Source organism: Neopsephotus bourkii, unplaced genomic scaffold (genome assembly GCF_033783945.1).
Source record: "Neopsephotus bourkii isolate Nb327-2 ecotype Australia unplaced genomic scaffold, CSIRO-AGI_Nbou_v1 NB_1542, whole genome shotgun sequence".
NCBI lineage: Eukaryota > Metazoa > Chordata > Aves > Psittaciformes > Psittacidae > Neopsephotus > Neopsephotus bourkii.
This window is the reverse complement of record NW_026902018.1, coordinates 3,861,693-3,878,318: the sequence shown is the minus strand read 5'-3', so window position 1 is coordinate 3,878,318 and position 16,626 is coordinate 3,861,693. Positions and strand designations below refer to the sequence as shown.

Genomic DNA, 16,626 nt, shown 5'->3' with positions numbered 1-16,626 from the left:
AGTGACGCTGCTCACGGAGCCCCGCGGGGCCCGGCGCTCCCTGCCGCCCGAGTGGTCGGCACCACCCAGGCACCCACCGGCTCCTCGGCGCCGCCCCGGCCCCGGCTTGGCCGCCGCTGCCCCGTAATGGCGACGAGTCGCCCTCAGCAGTGGCCGGGACCCGGATGGAGCCGATCCCGGGCGGGCCCGCGGGCACGACGGGACGCGTAGTCCTCGGCCGCCGCGGAGCACGACGGGAAATGGAGGCCTGGGGCCGCAGAGCTCCCCCTGCCGGTAGCAGCCCCCACAACGCCCAGCCCCGGGTAGTCCCTGCGAGCACCAGGCACCGAGCCGCTGCGGGCGGGATGCGGCCAGAAACAACGTCCTGGGGCCGGCGGGATCCAGGCTTTCGTTTTCCAAAGCGGAAACGACCAAAACACACATTGCTAGAGGTCTGGAACAGGTAGAGCTGAACACTGTCAGTTCTTCAGCAGGCAGGAACAGACAGTCCTGGGGGTTAAGCTTGTGACCAAAGAGGCCTGAGAGGATATAAGAAATCAAGTATTTCCACCAAATTGCTCTGCAATGCCTAATTCAAGTGATCTTTAACCTCAAAGCAAAAGAAAAGGGGAAAAAACACAAGGCAACAAATTCTATCGGCATTTCAGTTAACCCTTAAAATAAAGCTTGGGCGCCCCTGCTGATCACTTTCCCCTTATTTTAGGGATGAGGGCCTCAAGTTCACTGGGAGAGGAGCTGCAGGTTTTTTATATGGAGTCAGGGTGCAGTATGAAATGGCAAAGCTCATATTTCAGGAGAAGCGCCACAAAATGCCTTACTTTAGCTCTTGTCTGTTCCCTAATTAGTTCTATTACTCTTAGAATTACTGACCAAATCATGAGGATTGTTATCACAGTGCTTAGACATTTTGCATTTGAGAAAACAAACTTTCTAACAAACTCAGTCATCCACATTTGCAGGGAAATATGAAAATAGCACAAGAGGACTAGAAAAAGAGGTCAGATAGCCAAAAAACTTCCAAAGGCAGGATGCAAGACTTTTATTAGCAAAGAAGTTGGCTGTGGAAAGAAAACAAATACAAAGACGTTTAGGTTTGGCTTTTTTTCTGCTTTCTATTCTTTCTTTAACTACAATAAACACATCAACCATGGCAGCAAAATCCTTCCCATTGGGCTTGGTGGCCAGAATGTGTTTCCTGGGGAAGGCTGAAGGCATGAGGCTTTGCGTTGTTAGCACACAACTGATTAACTGAGGTGAGAGAGTCAGTCCATGGCTCTGAGCACCCTCGGGAGCGGACCAGTAACAGGACCTGATTAGAAAGGGATGGGATGACTGGTCTGTTGTGTTACAGCTGTGAATGTTCCTTCCCACAGCATGCTGCTAGGTAGGGCTGTATTTCCTGACAAATTCCAGCAGGAGACACCACCAGGAAATGAGCACTACTGCTCAAATGCTGTCTTTGGGAGCACAGGAAAGGAGTTAAATAGAAGGAATTGTGAAAGAGAAGAACTGGAAAAGTGCATGTAAGGTTGACAGGAACATGAAGACACCAGTCTGCAGCTGAAATCTGACTGGATTATCTAGTGTCCACAGAACTTACTATTCTAGAACTACTTACTCACCAACATCTTTCCTTGATTTTTGAAGTCCATATAGCACTCAGGAGGAGGGCTTTAGGAGCAAACACTTATCCTCATTATATGAGCTGCAATGTTACACTCAAGCACTGCATTCCTAGAGACTGAATGGCACACTCCACAGCACCTTGCTGCATCTCTTCTGACATGCCTGTATCCCCTACCACAGCTGTCTGATCACCCACAGGAACCTGCAATAAACAAAGGAAAGCGTTCAGACCTGCTACAGTATCTACCTACCAAGTAGCTGTACACATCATTTGTATCATGGCTGGCAACAGGTTTGCTGCCGCCGTTTCTGCCGGCTGTGGCACAGGCGCAGCCCGTGCTTCGGGCCAGAGGAACGGGGGTTTAAAGCCGCTCACTTGGAGCACCCGCTCTTCAGTCGGGAGCCCCGCAAGCGCCGCCGGAGCGGTTTCAAACCCCGCCTGTCCCTCCCCAGCTCCTCTCCAGCCCGGCAGCCCCTGGAGAGGGCACAGCCGCTCCAGCGCCCAGCCCCGACGGCCTATCCCTGACGAGGAAAGCGAATGGAGGCCGCCAGCTCGCACCAAGAGGCCCGGAGCGACGGTTTCACAGACCCGAGTGTGCCGCGGTCCCCTCAGAGTAACCCCAGCCCCGCCCCGCCGGGCCGGCCCACAGCAGAGGCCAGCTCATACCGCCTTCGGACTCGCCTTGCCCCGCAGTGGGCCCGGTCGGGGGGGATCGCGCCTCCTGCCCTTCGCCACCCGGCGCACCGGAGATTCCCATCCATGGCGGAGACCGCCGTAACAGCCACAAGCCCCACTCAGCAGTGGCTGGGACCCGGATGGAGCCGTGCCCGCGGGCACCACGGGACGCGTAGTCTTTGGCGGCCGCGGAGCACGACGGGAAATGGAGGCCCCGGGACGCAGAGCGCCCTCTCGCAACCGCCCCCTGCGAGCCCCCGGCCCCGAGGGTCTGCCCCCCCGCCTCCTGCAGTGCTCCTCTTGCCAGCGGCGCACGGGGCCGAGGGACCGGCAGCAACGCCCAGAGCAAGCCACCCACCCTGCCCAAAGCAGCCAGAAACAACATCGTGGGGGCCAGGTGGATCTAGTCTTTTATTTTCCAAAGCACTTCTCTGAGGCACCAGCAGAAACAGCCCAGGCCTTGGGGCAGCACATCCAGCCACACAGGAGGGGAAACCACCAAAAACCACCTCGGAAGAAGAGGATTGTGACAGGAAGAACTAAACGCTGTCTGTACTTACATAGCACAAGTGGTAACTGGGCAATACTGCAGACTGCTAGAAAACTCTCCAAGGCAAAACTGCTCCAACAGCTCTATTAGCAAAGAAGCAGCCTTTGGGGAAAAAAATAATTAAAAAAAAAAAAAAAAGGAAGACTTTTTTTGGTATTTTTCCTTTTTTATATCCACAATGTAATATCATCTGCTATAGCATAATCCCTGCCTTTGCCCTTGAAGATCAAGGTCTGCGTCCTCAGGAAGGCTGCAGTAACTAGTCAGAGGAATCAGCACAGTCCTGTAACCAGATGCGAGGTTCAGTAACAGTCCGTGGGTCTAACCAGACTTGAACAGAAGAATAGCCACTTGGCCGAGGTAGAAGTAGATGAAGTGCTTGGTCTCGTGAGTCACGTAGCTCCCAAAGTTCCTCCCCACGATGCAGTGCCAGGTGGGATTGTATTTCTTGTCAAACTCCTGCAAAATAGATCACTAGAAATTATGAACTCTTCTAAACTGGTATTCACTCTCCAAGCAAGGCAATTAGAGGAAGAGCAGATGCTCTTAAGCACTAGGATTATCTTATTTACATCTTACTGCTTAGTCAGACAAAAACAAAAGAGACACAGTGCTTCCCACCCGAGCAGCAGTTAAGTTTTAAACGTTATTTCTGTGCAAGGAAAGTAGTCTTCCTCTCCCTGCAATTCACAGCAGGATCTGAAACTACAGCCCTTGAGTAAAAGCTTCAGCACTATAGTTTATACCCACAGAGATTAAGCCGTAATTTAGACTTCATTGTTCATCTGCCAAAGGGATGTGGTGGAAAATTCTCTGCCACATGCTCTGTAACACAGATACTATCAACAAATCTGAGAACGTGTGGTTTACTCCTGTCAAATCCTTTGCAAATTCACAGTATTTGCTACAAAGAATACCTGAAAAATTAGACTAAACTCCCTTTTCCACTGTCATAGATAATTCCTGCATTTGGGAAAGAAAAGATGCCTTTCTCTACTGTGGGTGTACCAAACCAGTATTCTCTAGTGGAAAGAATCATTCTGCTTACTGGAAATATTTTTTATGTTCAAGAAGCTTGTCTGCCCTACATATACTGAAGCAGAGCCTCAGGCTTTAAGTCCAATGAGGTAATTTGAGTGGTACCACAGTAGAAACAACTCAGGCTGGGTACCTCCAGAGAACAACCCCAAAGGAATTCCTGGGCAATTACACCCTCACAGTTGGCATTCCTCACCCCTCACATATCAGTTCAGAGCAATAATAATATTAGGCTCTGGAGTCTTGCTCTTCATTGTCCCTGGGCCATACGTTTTTCATGTTATCTCCAAGGTTGTGGTTTCTGATGGCAGTTGTAGCTTCCTTATCATGCAGCCTGAACTGGCTCTTGGGCCCCTCTTTCATGGAACAATGTCAAAGTTTAACATGTCTGGGTGAAAATCCACAGCTTGCAGCCTAAGCCTTCAGCAAATGTATAAACTAACGCTAAGCAGTTAACTCTAGACAGCTGCAGCCCAATAATCCTTAACATTTAAACAGCAATTCCACTCAGATCAGTTTAACTTCTATCGACATTCTTTGGTTTCTCCATTCTCCGGAGTTGACGAAGCAGGAAATTATCACAACCAGATCTTTCCCATGTTCAGTATTGTTAATCCTACATAAAGAATGACACAGACATTGCAAACAACAGATAATCAGTGCCACCAGGGATATTTTTTGTGGTGGGATTTTTTCCCCCTCCTTTTTTGCTTATGTCACTACATAAGGAGAGCTGTGATTACAGTAGACTTGCAGAGAACTACTTCACTCTGCAATTCTTGACCTAGATGGACAGAACTGCGAACAGATCCTTAAGATTAAGTTCAATAAAACTGAAATCAAGAACTATGTAAAACAGGTTTACTCTCAAAGGAATACCATATGAGAACTCAATAGAGCCCCTGTGTTTTGTACCAGCTCATCAGTCACAGGGACAGTCAGTGGCCGCTCTCTGTTCACCTTGGGCAATAGGACAGGGCAGAAAAGGCTCAAGTAGAAGGTACTGTGAGAGAAAAGCACAACCTGGAAAAGTCCATGTAAAGGGTGGGGAAAGGAACATGAGGACAGCAGCCTACAGAAAGTCCAACTTGATTATCTGGTGTCTCGAGAACTCGTTTCTCTAGAGCTACTTGCCTAGCAGCATTCTGCCTGCTTGATCTTTCATGTGAACAGATATTTCATGAGGACATCACAAGCAAACATCTACCTTCTTTATGTGAGCAGCAATGTCCTTCTCGATGTTGTACTTCTCCAGTGCCTGTGTAGCACACTCCACAGCATCTTGCTGCATCTCTTCTGACATGTCGGCATTCTTGATCACAGCCTTTCGATCACTCATGATTGCCTGTACTGAGCAAAGAAGAAGAGAATTCAGAGTCACAGGGGCTTTACCTGCCAGGATCACCTACCAAGCTGCACACAGGTACCACCATTCCCAGAGAGGTTTCAGAGCCCGTGCAGTGCCCTCAGCCATGGCTGCGCAACATTTGTGCCGGCTGTGGTACAGGTGCAGCCCGTGCTCTGGGCCAGAGGAACAGAAGTTTCAAGCCGCTCAAAGAGTAGCCGCTCTCCAACTGCGAGCCCCACAGCCGCCGTCCGAGTGGTTTCAATGTCCGCCGGCCGCCCAGCCCAGCCCAGCCCAGCCCTTCGCAGGCCCTCTCCAACCCGGCAGCGGCCCGGTGCAGGCCAGCAGCCCCGGGAGAGGGCGCAGCCACTCCAGCGCCCAACCCTGATGGCCTTTCCCTGCCGAGAAAGTCGAACGGATCCCAGTGCTCCTCACCAAGGACCAGAGCCCCGCACAGCTAAAAGGAAGCCTCCAGCCTGGAGCTCCCGGGAGTGCGAGAAAGAGTGAAGTAACCCCTCAGGAAAGGCCCGGGCACCGGGGGCAGCAGCAGGGCTGCCCGAGCACCACCTGCTCAGCGTCAGCCCTCCAAGAGACCGGGTGAGACCCGACGCGTTTTAGGAGCTGCCCCACCCCAGCATTCAGGCCCTCACCGCTCGGCTGCTGCCGCGGGACCAGCCCTAGTTGATGGGAGCAGGTAGGGCGCAGAACTGCAAGCAGCTATCCCCCACCGCCGCCGCCTCGGTTTAACCGACCCGCGCGCAACACCGTCGCCTCCAAGCACCCCTAGCCACACCCCCTCCGTAAGGAGAGACAGCCATTGGTCACTGCTACCACCCCCCCCGAGCGCTCATTGGCCAACATCTGATGCTCTCGTAGCATTTTACTCCAGCAGTTTGTTTCAGACCGGCATGCTTTGCGCCTGCACCTGTTCCCATAGCGACGGGTGGCAGCAGAGGTGGAGGCTGAGCCCTGGGTTGGGCGGGGGTGCGGCCTAGGGCGGATCCGCAGCCTGGCGCCGGGCGAACGCTGGGCATGGTGCCGCCGCAGCGCGCTGCTGGCGGGTGTGCCTGGGATAGTTGCATTCAGGCGGTGCGCGGCCTCGGCTTGGCCTTCACCTCTTTGTCCTCATGGCTGAGCTGCCTGAACGTGGCTGCTTGCAGGCGTCTGTGCAGCAGTCTGTGACTGCAACATGAGAGAGGCTCTCCCGGTCACTTGTCTGGTAGGCAAAGATCATCTCTCCCTAAAGCTGAGGCAGACAAAAGAATCCCGAACAAAACAGCCCCAAAAAACATGTGATGCTTTGCGAGGCATCTAACTGCAAAAAAATATAGGGCAAAGCAAAATCAGAATTTCACTGTTTGCTCAATTCTGTATAAAAACCATGAGAAAATCGGGGTAGGACCTGGTGATGGCGCTACTGTCCCCACATAGTGGCAAGGGAGATGGCTCCACATCGGGGAGTGGAGGCTCAGGTCTCACTTAAGCTGTTATGAGGAAGGGTTACAGGACTTGTGTCTACAAAGCTGAGGTAATTCCTGGGTGATTCAAATAATGTGATAAGCGGAGCAGCTTTCTGGGTGGAAAAAAGGCAGAAAAGGTCCCTCATTTGTACTAATGTCTCTTAACAGGAATGAGAGGCAACTCCTCCCCCTCATGGTGATGCCCGGATTGACTCCACAACTCGTTAAAGTTGTAAAGTAGGAATGCTTTTTATTCAGCGCTGAGACGTACGGGGATAATTCCTCAAAGTCATGCGTGCCTCAGTGTTGTTTCCCTCTACATTTATAAGGTTGCACCATACGCCTATACATATTCATGTCCTATCCCCGCTTCGTATTACAATGAGCTAGAAGGTCCTTTGCGCCTGCGCAGTGCCCCCTCTGGTCATGGGCACGGGTCTCAAGATGAAGTAATTGAGTCTTCCTCCTGTGGGTAGGGGTCTTCAAGATGAAGTAAATGAGTCTTCCTCTTCTTGAACTTTTCACCTTTAGTCTATGGCCTTAGGGTTTGGTCCCAGCCATAAACCATCTGCTTCTCCCCCTTAACAGTAGATTCAGGGACCTGCTTTTCCCTATCAACAGGTACTTATCAGTAGAATCAGGCTTCCTTGTCAATAGAACCAAGTGTCTGCTTTTCCTTGTCAATAGTTAGTGCCTTTGTTCTGCTTAGTAGGCATGATAGGTACAGACAATACCTTTGGTTAAGCAAGTGAATTCCTCTAACCCCCTTGTACAACCCTATGTACAATCCCCCCGTACAACCCCCCTTGTACATCGGTCAACCCTCTGCATCAATGGGAACTTTGAGCCAGGAAACTGCAGAACTAAAAATATAAAGAGATTACGATAAAAATACTTGCAAAATTACTCAAATCCGGTGTATAGAGTGCCTTAGGTTTGGGGTTGTTTTTTTTTTGTGTTAGGGTTGGTTTTTAACCCTGTCACATTCCCCCAGCATATAACCAGTTGGCAGCACCGGGGTGTCTGGGGCCGGACCTCGCGTCCTCTCAGGCTGTGGAGAACCCACAACTCCCGCCGAGGCCGGCACAGCCTCGGTACAAACACGCTGTGCCGGTGCGGAGCACCCCATCCGCGTTCCTAGAACCGGGTACGGAGGCCCTGCGCCGGAACGGCTGAGGAAGGTGGGCGGGTCGTGCCCTTGCAAGATGGCGGCGGCCGCGCTGTGCCCGTGTGGGGCTGTGCTCGCCCGTCGCGGCGGGGCTCTGCGGGCGCTCTGCGGTTCCGTGCGGGGCTTCGCGGCGGGGACACAGACACACTTCGGCTTCCAGACCGTGACGGAGGAGGAGAGGAGGGAGAAAAGTGAGGGCGGCGGCGGGGTCCGCTGCAGGGGAGGGCGAGCTGGGCCGGGTGGGAACCTAACGGGGCTCCCTGCAGCCGGCGCGCAGGGGCTGTGGGGATAAAGGGTGCTGGAGTGGTTGGTTTGAGACGTTACTGGGAGCCGCAGCGCTACGCGAGCTTCATTCCTCCTCTGAGCTCCGGAGGTGTTACGGGAGAAGGCTGCATTTCTCCAAAGGTGTGTGTCAGGCAGCAGGCTTAGTATAGTTCGATTGTGTTTTTTGTAAGGAGTTTTCAGGTGGTATTTTTCAGTTCCATGTATTGACACACCTTCACGAGGCAATAAAGAGTTCATTTTGCTTCTAGACGAGCATTTTTAAGTAAATCACATCTCATTTTCCTGTTCTTTCTTTGCAGTTAACCAGGTCTTTGACAGTGTGGCCAAGAAATACGATGTAATGAATGATTCAATGACTTTAGGGATTCATCGAGTGTGGAAGGACATCCTCGTGCATAAAATGAACCCTTCCCCAGGAACACTTCTTCTTGATGTTGCCGGAGGAACAGGTAAATAATTTTGGTGAGTTCCACATGACAATGCCATTCTGGTTTTGAACTGTTTGAGCCTGCTCAGAATTAAGTTGCCTAGACTTTTCCTCGGTTCTGTGTCTTTGAAACTAGTGAAGCATCTACTTGCTTTTCAGAGAAAGGTTGAGAGCTAACTCCTTTGTGGTTTGGAATATCTTGCTCCGGGGCTCTGAAAGTGTTACAGTGCTCCCATGATGTGCTATGGAAAGCTGTTTACATTTGTAGGAAGTCATGGACTCTGCTTTTAATATGTTCCCTTTACCTATATATACACACACACTCTCTGTCTCTCTATACTGTGTGTGGGTTTTACTTATTTATATGCATATATATAAATAAAAATGAGCTCAGTTTAATGTTCAAAGCCTCATGTTCCAATTTCCTGGAGTCAGAAAACATTCCCAAACATATCTCTTTCTATTCAAACAACCGCAGGTGACATTGCCTTTCGCTTCATTAATTACGTTCGCTCTGCACGGGAACGGCAGCTCCAGCGGAAACTGAGGCACCATCAGAATTTATCGTGGCAGGAAATTTCTGAGAGTTACCAGGAAGAGCAGTTTAAACCCCTGGGGGATTCCCAGGTGGTGGTCTGTGACATTAACAGAGAAATGTTAAAAGTTGGGAAGCAGAAAGCACAGTATCTTGGCTACTCTGAAGGTGAGTCATGTGTTGTACCATGTCAGCAGCATGCTTGATGCATGGTAGCCATTGGGTAACCACCCCCTTCAGGATCACAGTATACATTGTCTGGCCATGGTGTATACTGTACCTGTACTTGTGTATTTGCCAACATTGAATGACCTCTTTTCAGTGAGCATGTAGTACATTGTTTAGATGTACAGTGATCCTCTTGAATAATACTTGAACTTTCAAAAATACATGTATGGGAGCGTCCATGAGGTCTCATACCCAGCTGTCCTTCAAAATTGGTTAAAGAAGCTAAATCTGCTGTTTATATCTGTCCTAATAAATCTGATTTTACTAAGGCAGGTAATGCAAAAGAGCTCAGGCCTAGAATGGTTACACTAAAGATCTTATAATGGGTATTTTAAGAATGAAGGCAACAAAAATGCAAGAACTAAGGGATATTGTTATCCTATAAATCCTTCCATAGTTAGAGCATATGCTAAAAATGCTCAGAGAAACTGCATTTGAAATTAAATTTCTGTGTCTCCTGGCAATAACTGTGGTTTTTCTGTTGTGTTTTGCTCTCCTCCATGGTCACTTTCTGGCATCCTGCCCTTTGAAACTGCTGACCTCTGCTGCAGAAAGCTTTTGGTTTGGTTTTGTGGTTTTTTTTCCTGTAGTTTTTTGTTTGTTTTGTTTTGTTTTGAATTTGAGTCACCAAAAACAATGACTTTAAGAACTATTAACTGAACAGTTTTACTTTTTTGTACCAATAACCTGGACATGAGCAGACAGACATGGCCTTGATCCACTGGGGATTGGCAAGCAGCAACAGGACACTGGCAACAGGATCACATGCCGATAGTGCTGATGAAGGGAGCATGGCTATTCATGTGCTTCTGTCTAGGGAAGCTTTCTAGCAAAATGTTTGTAGTGTGTTGGCCATTGTTACATGGCAAGATATTAATTATTGTTTGAGCAGAGATTCTCTTTATGCACCTTTACTGCAAACAAATGACAGCCAGTGGCTGCAAAGCTGGTTGCTTTTCACTGCAGTGCAAGATTTGGGTGAAATGCTTTTGGCATACTGTGAGCACATGTGTGTATACACAGAAGAATGTTTTGGCTGATCTGCAGAATTGAATACTTCAGCTTGAAAGACAGCTATAGAGTACAGGGTTTTGAAAGATTTGTGAGTATAGACCAAGGTGTCTGTCCTCCAACCAAAATGTAAAATTGAAGCATTAGCTTTAAATATCACCTCTTTTAATAATCTGGAATAGGTAAGTTCTGGTCTTTCTGGAGCAGCCTGAGTTCAATTCTGTGTCCTTGTCTTTTATTACAGGCTTATCCTGGGTACTTGGGAATGCTGAAGAGTTGCCCTTTGATGATGATAAGTTTGATGTTTACACAATTGCCTTTGGAATCCGAAATGTAACTCGTATTGATTTGGTAAGTTGCTGTAGTGTATCCTGATGTGGGGTCCTTATAATTCATCTGAGTTTTTTATTCTAGCTGAAGTATTAAAGGATAAACTCCTTTGGATAAAGGAGCATTGTTGTCTAGTCCTGAAACATTTAAAATAAGTGGCATGTAGTGTGCAACTTGTTCAAATGGAAAATGCAATTAAATGCCCCACCTTTGTTATAAAAAGTTAGATTTATACCAGTTGCACCCAATCCTTCCAGCTTGGCAAGCCACACAGTATCTCCCTAAGGCACAAATGGCTGAATGTTAGTCATTCCCCACTTTCTCCTGACCTATGATGTGTCTGGATCTACACATGGCCAGTGTAGTCAGCCTGCATATCTGAAAGGTTCCTGAACACCTGATCTATATCCCACCCGCAGTGGGTCCAAAACTTCCTGCCCTGTTCTGTTTCCCTGCCTGAGCCAGCAGAAGTTATGGAGCAGAAAGTGGGAAGCAGCTGGTTGCTGCCACCGCTGCCATTGACTAACCTGTTTAGTTTATTTCTGCTTAGTGTCTTCACACTGGCTGATAGTAGAGTTTCCCATAAAGAATGAGTATGAGTTTAATTAGGGTAAGTAATACTCTTTGTTCTAAACAGTATCTGTTCTTCAAGAATGAATAGCTGTCCCGGGAAGAAGATAGGTTAGATCTCCTGTCTATCTGGACTTGTCTGTGTTTTGGAGGAGCATGTTACGAACTTGTCAGTGCTCCTTCTGTGGAAGGTGTAGTATTTGGATCCAAACCACCTTGAACTGTATGCCTTTGAACTTCCTCCCTTAATGTGGATAGCTTTTCACAAAGCTGTGTCTGCACCCTTCCAAAGCACAAGCCCTTTGCCTTCATGGATACAGCAGGCTGGTAGCATAGTTCCCAGGAGACCAGGTACAAAACACATCCAAGCCTCCAATTCTTTTGCAGAGCTCCTGTCACGTATGTGTACTGTTTGTATTTTATCTCTTAGGAACATGACAGCTGAAGCCAAGCAGGTGTACAGCATGCAGAGGTTCTTGAATACAACCGTGTTGTGCTCTCATATGAAAAAACATACAGCTCTAAACAGTTTGTCTGGGTTCTTCATAGGGGTATTATTTGGGATTTAGCATGGAATTTTCAAAGTAGCCAAAGATATTCTTCTTCGCTGTCCTTCCTCCCCTGCTCTCACACATTGCTCATCCAGAACTCAGTATCATTTCTTCTTTGATCCTTTGGGTGTGCCTCACAGTTGAGTAAAATCTTCTATTTAAAAAGAAAAAAACATCTATCGTGCTCTCTTCTCATTTTCAGCTTCTGGTAGCTGAGTCACCCTCTCCCTTTTGGGTTTGGTCTGTAATTACAAGGGCTCTGCTGGCAAACATTCATCAACTGAGAGGAGGGAAAAAAGAAGAAAAATTGCCAACCTGACGTCATAGTTTCGATACAAAGTCTGTTTGTGTAAATCTGTTTATGTAGCAACAAGAGTATTTGCGGTTTGGTTCTGTTGTTTGGTTTTGTACTTGTCTTGGGATGCTTCTCCAGAAGTAAATATTGAAGATTGCCAGTCAGGATCCTCTTTACTCCTCTCAGTTCACCACCAAGTTGCCATCACATGGCATGAGAATAGGATGGTGCTGTTCTACAGAAACTAACTCACCACGTCTGCTTTGTCTCAGGCACTTCAGGAGGCCTATCGTGTGCTGAAACCAGGAGGAAGGTTCCTCTGTCTTGAATTTAGTCATGTCAGCAATCCTGTCATTTCCAGGTAGGAACTTGGTGACATTTGATGCCATGTCACAAGGTTCTTTTATTTGTACTCAACCAGAATTAGTGATGGAGACCCTCTGAGGCCACCACACTGTGCACTGTTAAAATCATATACAGATTCCATGGCATGGTGGTACAGAGATCACCTTGTGTTGGAGAGAGGTGGTTTTAAGCTTGTTTGTATTAATCCATATTTTCTGTCTCTCTGTGCAGGCTCTATGATCTATACAGTTTCCAGGTTATCCCTGTTCTGGGTGAGGTTATTGCTGGTGACTGGAAGTCCTACCAGTATCTTGTGGAGAGCATCCGACGTTTCCCCCCTCAGGTAGGACAATATTTCTCTGAATTCACTAACACACAAAACATGGTCCCAATGTAACCTTTTAGGCCTTCAGGTCGTTACAGTTCTGGAACTGTTATTTTTCAGGAGGAGTTGAAGGCAATGATAGAAGACGCAGGCTTTTTTAAAGTGGATTATCAAAATTTGAACTTGGGCATTGTTGCCATTCACTCGGGTTTCAAACTGTGAGTCTGCTGTGTAGCAAACCAGGACGTGTAATTTTCCTTACGAATCTGAAAGGTGTGGAACTTTGTCAAGATTGAAGAGGAGTGGAGAGAACTTGTGCAGCAGATACATGTTCAGCTGTCAGATCCTGAAGAGCTTCAGCACCTTTCTTCCCCCAAGAGATCTGCGCGTTGATGGAATGACTCCTGGGGAGTTTCTTACACTTGCATTTGCCTTCAAGCACAACGTAATGGACAAGGCCAAAACTGAGCAATACTGACAAATGAAGCCACTTCAGTTACCAGTGGTGTGGATACAGAGATAATCTGACCAATATTCAAATAAGATGCTTCCCTTTTTTTTTACTACAGTTCAAGGAGGATATTGCACCAGTGAAAAATAACTTGAATTCAGTAGATTTTTTTTATGAAGTGGTTATTGTCTTTGTCATGAGGACTTTAAAGGATTTTCCCCGTGATACCTTTTCCCTTTTCAAGGGCATAGGGAAGACTTGTGAAATAAAACCAACTCTGCATCAACTTTACTCACATATGTCAGTATTTTAGCCTAAATAAGATTTCCTTTCTAAGAATGGGAATTTTACCTGGAGGAGTATGGCTACGTAACCATTCTGGGATGAGATGTTTTCACCTCCATATGAAATCTTTCTCAATGCATAATCTTTATGTAAAAGTAGTACGTTTCCTTCTGTATACTTGCTTCTGTAGCAGGATCTATAGAATGAAAAACAAGTCTAGAGAAGGTAAATTCACATTCAAAGTGACAGCTGTGTAATGAACTAATATGAATGTTTGCCCTGAAAATGAGGAGAGGAGACTCCTGCTTTTAACCCACCACTTCACTTGAAAAGGACACCCTCTTCTAAACACCAGCATTTGTGATGGAGGTTGTGGCTACTGACAAACAGTCTTATCAGGAACTGGGGACCAGCCTCTTTCTCTCAGGAAACTACCTCTTGTTGTTCTCTCTTACTCAGAGGTGAGCTCAGGCTTCAGGTGCTGTTGATGTGGGGGGCAGGGTGGAGGTGGGAATGTTCCCCCTTCATTCACAGTAGAATAAAGGGTAATACAAGTATTAAAAAGGCAGAAGGGCAGAGATGAGTCTTAAAGGATAAACTTGTTCCAACAGTTTTATTAGCAAAGAAGCCATCTTTTGAAAGAAAATAAATACAAGGAAGACATGTTTGCCATTTTTATAGCCACAATGAAAAAAAACAGCTGCTACAGCAAAATCCCTGACCAGGAACAATACAACAAAAGACCTGAAGGTCTGTTTCCTCAGGAAGGCTGAAGGTAGGAGGCTGTCTGGAGTTGGTGCAGTCCTGTAACCAGATGCGAGGTTCAGTAACAGTCCATGGGTCTAACCAGACTTGAACAGAAGAATAGCCACTTGGCCGAGGTAGAAGTAGATGAAGTGCTTGGTCTCGTGAGTCACGTAGCTCCCAAAGTTCCTCCCCACGATGCAGTGCCAGGTGGGATTGTATTTCTTGTCAAATTCCTACAGAAGGGAGAAGTAGAAAGTCAGCATTTTGGTGAGAATTGCACTAATACTGTCTAGCAAGGGCTATTTTTGCACTTGTTAACAAGTGTTGCTTTTGGGAGAAGGCAATTAAGAAGTAGCAGATGCTCTTAAGTGCAAGGATCATATGTCACTGTATAACTCATCTGCTGCTTAGTCAGACCAAAAAAAAAAGGTGCTACTGAGCTGAGCAGGAATAAGCTTGAAACATATGTCTGGGGAAGTAAGTTTTCCCCAAAAGTCACACCATGAGCTCAAACAGTAGCTTTTAAGAACTTCACTGCTTGTTCTGATTCTCTAGACTAAGCCATTATTTTTACTTCAGTAGCTATTTTCAACAAGGCTGTTGAAAAAAACCCTTAGATGGAACATTCTTTATACATCCTTGATACCAGGTCCTGAGCCTGTGTTCTTCCTACACGCTGTAGCCTCGAGCCTGCTATGACTTTCATATAAACTCGGGTTGGACAGAGCCTTGGGTGATATGTCAAGGGTGAGGTGTCCCTTCCCATGGCAGGGGGTTGGAACTGGATGATCTTAAGATCCTTTCTAACCTAAAACACTCAGTGATTCTACTATTCATGTGTACAAGACTACTGTCAGTAAAACTGCACAGTCAGTGGTTATATACTGCAGTCCCCAACAACCATCACCTGAAGAGATTTTGGGGAGAGCATGCAGGAGTTTGTGTTCTGCTCAACCCAACCCTCCAGCTACTTGCAGCTCAGTCAGGCTCCCAGTAGGAGTCAGAGAAAAAAATCTGACAACTGTAAGCTATGAACCATCTGTTCTGCGTTGGCACAAACAGTTTGTCTTACATGAGCTGTGGGGAAAAAAAGCAAAACCACTTATTCCAGGGTCAGCAAACCCCCACTTGTCAGATGGGCTCCATAGAGCCCCTGTCATCAGTCACAGGGACAGTCAGTGGCCACTTTGTTCACCAGGACAACAGAACAGTGGGAGAAAAGGCTTCAGTAGAAGGTACTGTTAGAGAAAAGCAGAACCTGGAAAAGTCCATGTAAAAGATGGGGAAAGGAACATGAGGACAGCAGCCAACAGAAAGTCCAACTTGATTATCTGGTGTCTCGAGAACTCGTTTCTCTAGAGCTACTTGCCTAGCAGCATTCTGCCTGCTTGATCTTTCATGTGAATAGATATTTCATGAGGACATCACAAGCAAACATCTACCTTCTTTATGTGAGCAGCAATGTCCTTCTCGATGTTGTACTTCTCCAGTGCCTGTGTAGCACATTCCACAGAGTCTTGCTGCATCTCTTCTGACATGTCGGCATTCTTGATCACAGCCTTTCGATCACTCATGATTGCCTGTACTGAGCAAAGAAGAAGAGAATTCAGAGTCACAGGGGCTTTACCTGCCAGGATCACCTACCAAGCTGTACACAGGTACCACCATTCCCAGAGGTTTCGGAGCCCGTGCAGCGCCCTCAACCGTGGCTGTGCACTATTTCTGCCGGCTGTGGTACGGGTGCAGCCCATGGTACGGGTGCAGCCCGTGCTCCGGGAAGGGGAACGGGAGTTCAAACCCTCTCACTTGGAGCACCCGCTCTCCAGCCGGGAGCCCCGCAAGCGCCGCCGGAGCGTTTTCAAGCCCCGCTGCCCGCCCTAGTCCCGGTGTCTCTCGGAGTCACCCGCACCCAGAGCCCGGTTCCCCCCTCACCGCTCGGCGGGCGCCGCGGGACCGGTCGGGATCGGAGCAGATCGGCGCTGCGATCTGCTCGCTAAGCGCCGCCCCGCCTCCAAACGCCGCCAGCACCGCCCCCTCCGCAGCGGCCACCAGCCATTGGTCACCGCTCACGCCCCCCCTGCGCCCATTGGCTACTGCCCGGGGCTCTTATCGGGTTTTACTCTTGCTTTTTCTTTCAGCCCGGCATGCCTCGCGAGCTGCGTCCGTTCCCATAGCGACGGGCGGCCGCGTGCTGAGGTGCCCGTGCCGGTACCGGGCGCGCCGCGGGCGGTGGTAAGGCGCAGTTCGGCTGCGTGCAGGGAGATCCGGTCATGGCTGCCCCGCCGCTCTCCGGTGATCCCGGGGGAGTGTTCCCTACGATACCGCTGTCCATGTGTGTGAACGGGTCCACTGTAAGGCATCCTTCCATAGCTGGCTCC

General features: G+C 48.3%; 3 protein-coding genes across 5 annotated transcripts; 1 reads left to right on the top strand and 2 right to left on the bottom strand.

Moving 5' to 3' along the window:
* Positions 1–2,695: 2,695 nt before the first annotated feature.
* LOC133221608 (dynein light chain 1, cytoplasmic-like) lies at positions 2,696–6,042 on the bottom strand. 2 transcript variants are annotated; one of them, XM_061370601.1, is made up of 3 exons: positions 5,886–6,042; positions 5,098–5,240; positions 2,696–3,311 (listed from the first exon to the last, which is right to left on the bottom strand). In XM_061370601.1, exons 2-3 carry the CDS (start codon positions 5,227–5,229, stop codon positions 3,174–3,176), a joined length of 270 nt encoding a protein of 89 aa, XP_061226585.1. In that variant the 5' UTR covers positions 5,230–5,240; positions 5,886–6,042; the 3' UTR covers positions 2,696–3,173. The 2 variants fall into 2 exon arrangements, with proteins under 2 accessions (XP_061226585.1, XP_061226586.1); XM_061370602.1 differs by having other exon boundaries at positions 5,098–5,235; positions 5,886–6,038.
* Positions 6,043–7,865: 1,823 nt separating this feature from the next.
* COQ5 (coenzyme Q5, methyltransferase) lies at positions 7,866–13,507 on the top strand. The gene is made up of 7 exons (XM_061370598.1): positions 7,866–8,054; positions 8,448–8,597; positions 9,054–9,278; positions 10,594–10,700; positions 12,368–12,456; positions 12,672–12,783; positions 12,886–13,507. Exons 1-7 carry the CDS (start codon positions 7,901–7,903, stop codon positions 12,985–12,987), a joined length of 939 nt encoding a protein of 312 aa, XP_061226582.1. The 5' UTR covers positions 7,866–7,900; the 3' UTR covers positions 12,988–13,507.
* Positions 13,508–14,095: 588 nt separating this feature from the next.
* On the bottom strand, positions 14,096–16,319 carry LOC133221607 (dynein light chain 1, cytoplasmic). Of its 2 annotated transcripts, none has more exons than XM_061370600.1 (3): positions 16,181–16,319; positions 15,691–15,828; positions 14,096–14,481 (listed from the first exon to the last, which is right to left on the bottom strand). In XM_061370600.1, the coding sequence occupies exons 2-3, from the start codon at positions 15,820–15,822 to the stop codon at positions 14,344–14,346; spliced, it is 270 nt and encodes an 89-aa protein (XP_061226584.1). In that variant the 5' UTR covers positions 15,823–15,828; positions 16,181–16,319; the 3' UTR covers positions 14,096–14,343. The 2 variants fall into 2 exon arrangements, with proteins under 2 accessions (XP_061226584.1, XP_061226583.1); XM_061370599.1 differs by having other exon boundaries at positions 15,691–15,833; positions 16,181–16,317.
* Between the last annotated feature and the right edge of the window lie 307 nt (positions 16,320–16,626).

Coding starts and splice junctions, on each gene's coding strand:
- LOC133221608 (XM_061370601.1), bottom strand. CDS start 5,229: ATGAGTGATCGAAAGGCTGTGATCAAGAATGCCGACATGTCAGAAGAG. Junction 3,312..5,097: donor TTGCTGCTCACATAAAGAAG/GTAGATGTTTGC, acceptor TCTATTTTGCAG/GAGTTTGACAAGAAATACAA.
- COQ5 (XM_061370598.1), top strand. CDS start 7,901: ATGGCGGCGGCCGCGCTGTGCCCGTGTGGGGCTGTGCTCGCCCGTCGC. Junction 8,598..9,053: donor TGATGTTGCCGGAGGAACAG/GTAAATAATTTT, acceptor AAACAACCGCAG/GTGACATTGCCTTTCGCTTC. Junction 10,701..12,367: donor ATGTAACTCGTATTGATTTG/GTAAGTTGCTGT, acceptor GCTTTGTCTCAG/GCACTTCAGGAGGCCTATCG.
- LOC133221607 (XM_061370600.1), bottom strand. CDS start 15,822: ATGAGTGATCGAAAGGCTGTGATCAAGAATGCCGACATGTCAGAAGAG. Junction 14,482..15,690: donor TTGCTGCTCACATAAAGAAG/GTAGATGTTTGC, acceptor TCCCTTCTGTAG/GAATTTGACAAGAAATACAA.